The 5,076-nt window shown below is 43.8% G+C and overlaps 1 protein-coding gene across 1 annotated transcript; it reads right to left on the bottom strand.

The window, feature by feature from the left end:
- Positions 1-382: 382 nt before the first annotated feature.
- Positions 383-2,193, bottom strand: LOC310887440 (uncharacterized protein). The gene is made up of 2 exons (XM_083813419.1): positions 2,078-2,193; positions 383-1,412 (listed from the first exon to the last, which is right to left on the bottom strand). The coding sequence occupies exon 2, from the start codon at positions 1,388-1,390 to the stop codon at positions 731-733; it is 660 nt and encodes a 219-aa protein (XP_083669545.1). The 5' UTR covers positions 1,391-1,412; positions 2,078-2,193; the 3' UTR covers positions 383-730.
- Between the last annotated feature and the right edge of the window lie 2,883 nt (positions 2,194-5,076).

Raw genomic sequence — 5,076 nt, 5'->3', positions numbered from 1 at the left:
AAATAAAATAAAATAAAATATTTCCTGCACAGGAAAAAACAAACAAACAAAAAAACCCCACACCATAGTGCACCCAGTATGTTTCAACATAAAAACACAAATGCAGAAACTGATGTGTAAGCCATTTTAAGGCCACTGACAGTTCTGCAAAATACCTACTGACTAAAGTCCTAGAAAACAATAATCATTATTATTAGTAGTAGTACTAATAATAATAAATTAAATGGACACACCTAAGAATTGCATGAAAGTCTGAACAACAGTTCATTTTTTCACATGACGTTTGGATTCCTGAGGGAGTCTAGATACCACATCACTGTACAAGAGCTAATTTTGTTCCCAGAGGAGGCTGAGGGACAAATGAAAACCAAGGAGTCTCACGTGCAACACCACAGGACTTTATTGTGACAGGGAAGCATAGCAGGCGATTACAGAAACTCAAGGTGATCCAAGGGGAAAGGCATGATGCAGGTACTGCGTCGTGGGTACTGGTGCCCTGCTCAGGGCCCCAGGGCCAGTTGAGGTGGCAGGAGGCTGCAGGGGATGCCGAGGCAGCAGCCAGGGCACTCTGTGGCACAGGGCAGTGGGACACTGGGCACACAGCCACATCCAGTCCCCAGGCCCCGGCAGCTGATGGGTGCTGCTGGTCCCCAGGGTTCTTGCTCCATGTCCCCATGCCAGGGTCCTTGCTTCAGAGCTGTCACTGGCTCTGGGCATGGCTGCGGTGGCCTTAGAAAGACCCACAGCTACCGCGGCGGGACCTTCTCCACCTGGTACCAGGGAGGCAATAGCCCATGCCACAGGAGGAGAGGCCAGAGCTGTAGGACCTGCCAAAATTGCCAAAGCCACTAGAGCCATACAGGCCCCCGTAGCCCAGGGAGCCCCCGTAGCTCAAGTCATCCCCATAACCTAGGCAGCTCCCATAGCCCAGGGACCCGCCATAGCCCCCCAGGCCAAAGGAGCTCCCGTAGCCCTGGGACCCGCCATAGCCCCCCAGGCCAAAGGAGCCCCTATAGCCCAGGGAGCTGCCATAGCCCCCCAAGCCCAGAGAGCCCCCGTAGCCCTGGAACCCCCCCAGGCCAAAGGAGCCCCCAAAGCCTCGGGACCCTCCAAAACCAAAGGGGCCCCCATAGCCCAGGGAGCCCCCATAGCCCAGGGAGCTTCGGGAGCTGAAGGAGCCCCCCAGAGTGGCTGGGCCCGAGGATCCCACAATGCTCTCCTGAGGAAAAGAGCTGAGCACAGGGCCCGGGACTGTCACCACTGCCGGCGGGGGGATGATCACAGCTCTGGAGGGGGGACACTGCTGCACGCATGGCTCATTGTAGCTCTCGGCAATTGGCTGAGGGCAGGTCACCCCGTAGGGTCTGTAGGACTCCATGGAGCAAGACATCCTTCTTGTAGTGGTTGTGAGTCTGCAGTGCACAGCAAGAAGCAAGTTTAAGGTAAATGGACAAGCCTTAGAGCTTCACTATGAGGAGATGAACCAAGATTTCTAAGTGTTGAATGCGTTTCTGAATCACCAGCAGTTAAGAGTAAATTTATGTATATAACAAATGAAACTCTTTCTTCTATCAACTGCCCTTATACTATCTTTAATCTTATCATGATCAGCTTTGTGAAAAATCTGGTGTGAAACACAAATTCTGTTCTGGAGAAATTACTAGGTGCCAGACTGGAGTAACTCAATGATCTGTCTCCAGCGTTTTGTAGTGCTGAGGTACAAAATGCTGGAGACAGGTACATTTTGTAATGCTGTCTCCAGCATTTTGTACTGCGTTCACAAGGTGTAAGAACCAGAGAAAAAGAAGTCAGTATGAAGAGGAGAAAAATCTCATTGCCTGTATGTGTTAATTCAGGCTTCCTAACGCACTTCAAGTATTCGTATTTTTCTAGCTTGAAGATTTACTTCCTATCCTAACGCAGTGACTCCTGATGCTCTGCCTGGACAGATTCATTTTCAGAATGAAACAAAGGGTGTAAATCTGTGATCACACATGCAGGAATCTTCTCCATGGTAAAAGCACTGTAAAAATAAAAGGTAATGGTAGTAGAAAGACAGAGTGGAAACCACGCTTACCTTGTTTGCTGCGGAGACTGAGGCAAGAGAAGCGGATAGATGGGCTGCAGGGAACATGAGTTTTTATATGCTTCCCCAGCCGCTGTCTTTAAGCCATCATTTGTGCCTCTGGTCCTAATTTGTTACAAAACAAACATGATAGTGGGAGCTTTCATATTGCCTTGTCAGCACTGTCCCTCCCAAGAGTTACTATGGGTGTGATACAATGCTGATGACAATCAGTTATCTGTGATTTTCATTTTAGAGGATTTATGAAACTTGCATCCAAAGGGTTGCATCCTGTACAGTCATTGACTAAAAGCCAGAGCAAGAAACATGCGTCATGTTAGTCCCATTTTAATGTTTGGGATAGTACCTGCATGACATGGGGCCCTTTCTGTGCCATGTGCAAGAACTAGGTGAAGGTCATCTAATGTGAGCTAGACATTCAGCTCTGAGAGGACACAAGTTCTCCTCACACAGAATCACAGGAGGGTTCAGCTTGGAAGGGACCTCTGGAGGTCATCAGTTCCATGCCCCGGGCTCAAGCAGGGCCATCCAGAGCAGGTTGCCCAGGATCATGTCCAGGCAGCTTTTGAAGATCTCCAAGAAGAGAATCTACAACCTCCGTGGCCAACCTGTGCCAGTTCTCAGTCACTCTCAAATTTAAAAAAAAAAAAAAAAAGTGCTTCTACCTCTTGTCCTCTTCTTGCAGTTGGTTGGGGATCTATAAACATTCTGACAGATCAGGGCAAAGGGCTGACGTTTTGCAGGCTCACTTCTGATGGAATAGGTGTTGTGGTCAGACACCACCTTGGTGTCTTTTGGTTGGGTACTGAGAGGGTGGTCGGGCACTGGAACAGGCTCCCCAGGGCAGTGGTCATAGCAACAGGCCCGCTGGAGTTCAAGAAGTGTTTGGATACCGCTCTCAGACATAGGATTGGATTTTTTGGTGGTCCTGTATGGAGCCAGGAGTTTGACTCGATATGGGTCCTTGTGGGTCCCTTTCAACTTGGGAGATTCTGTGATTCTATGATCAGTATTGCTAGTAACAGCAAGAGAGCAATAGGACATGACAAAGTTTCTAGCTTGGTTTAAGCTTTTCGTTTTATCTATAACTAATTCAGGCAGGGAGATTTGTGTCTGATTTAATGCATTTCCAGTGACATAGGGGAATGATACAGTCCCGTTGTTGCTATAAATATTAACTACAACCCAAGTGGAGCTGGCATTCACCTATTGAAATGTCTTCCAACATCATTCACTCAACTCTGCTGAGACAATTCAGATGACACCAGGTTAAAAGAGGAGAGGCTGAGCTGAGAATGGCTGCTCCAGAGAAGCAGAAAAGGCCTTCTTGATGCCATCAGAATGGTTAATGGGGTCTCTGTCTAAAGCTAATAACCACTTGAAAATTTAATTTGTAATCTCACCTTTTGCAAGTTAGAAATACATTTTAAAACAATCCTTATTTTCCTTTTTTTTTGTTTTTGTTTTTAATCCCAATCCCAGAAGTACTGACAACTTAAGAAAAAATGGGAAATTAAAATATATCCCTTTTAATAGCATTTTATTAATGGGATAATTCTGTGGTATCACACAATTATTTGCCAATCTGTTGTTTTCTAATTTAACAATATTTCAAAAGATAGGCTATAAATGACCTCGAAATTGTTAAATAGCTGTACCTTTGAAGAGTCATCAGGATTTGCTGATAATAATGAGAGGCACCTGGAAGATAATGACTTTAAGCTGCTTCACAAACACTCATTAACACTTAATGCTTGCAATTTCTGTTATAATCATGCTAAATGAAGAAGGGCAGGATTTAGAAGCTCCCTTGTTATGAAACAGCATCATTCAAAAATATGCCAACCAACGTCACTCATTTTGCTTCCATAATCAGGCTGTGATTTTTAAATTTGACGCTCGCAACAATTTGATTTTCATTCATAATGTCAAGCTCTTTATTCTAATAAATATTAATAAGTTTGGGGAGATTACAATGTCCATGCTATGAATGCAAATTGTAGCTTCATCTCCCTTTATGAGCCTGTATTTTGGTAATATGCCTGAAATTCTAATACCTTAAATTCTAAGGAAAAAATAAGAGCCCCCTTAAAGGTTACCTGAATTTTCAGGCTGAACAAGTTATCCGTCCATGTTCTGAAAAACAAAGGGTCTCAAACTGATGTCCTAAATTCTCTGCTCTCATAGTCTCCAGATCTCATGCTGTCACCCCTACATGACCCCCTCTCTTACACATGAAGCTGTACATTATGACACAGAGCACTTGGTCCACACACCTCTAAACTGATGCTCTTGCACAAGATTTGCATGCTGATGGTAGCACGTCGGTGTAGAACAATCCTACAACAATTGAATATGAATTTTTAGTAGGTGTTTGTGAAGCCTCTTATCATTCCTAGGAAGATCTGGAACATCTCTGAGATGTGTCACTGACATTTCAAAGACAACAGTAAAATAACAATAGAAGCCACTTTATAATTCGTCAGTAATTAATGTCATTTGGGTTGCAAACAAAGATTAAAAAAAAAAAATGTTTCTAAACCAGATGTGGATACCTGAAATTCTTCTTTGTACTACCTCTTTCCCCCCTTTTTATCCACTTTCAGTGTGTTTCACCTTCCAAAATGACTCCTAGTTGCTGTTGTAACTATTTTCAAAAAAAAAAAAAAAAGAAAAGGCTGTTTTGAAGTGGCTGACTGGGGGACGCTTTGCCACTCCTTCTATACTTGAATATTTATTGTTCTTCACACTAAAGGTCTTGAAAGAGATATACAAAAAAAAAAAAGTTTGTTCTTTTTGATAAACTTTTTTAAACCATCTCTCCTCCAAATTTCTGATAGAGGTAGTTGTTATGTGAATTAAAGTAGTTTATTCAATGCATTCACTTCAGTAGCAACAATATTTACCACTGTATCTCTAGATATCTTTTATGGTCTCCCCTGAGTGCATTACGCTGCAGGCAAGCAGCAGAGCTAGTGATTGGTCTATAA

The sequence above is a fragment of the Anser anser genome, assembly GCF_964211835.1.
Source record: "Anser anser genome assembly, chromosome: 28".
Taxonomy (NCBI): Eukaryota; Metazoa; Chordata; class Aves; order Anseriformes; family Anatidae; genus Anser; species Anser anser.
The sequence above is the reverse complement of the archived record's forward strand: the minus strand, read 5'-3'. Positions and strand labels throughout refer to the sequence as shown.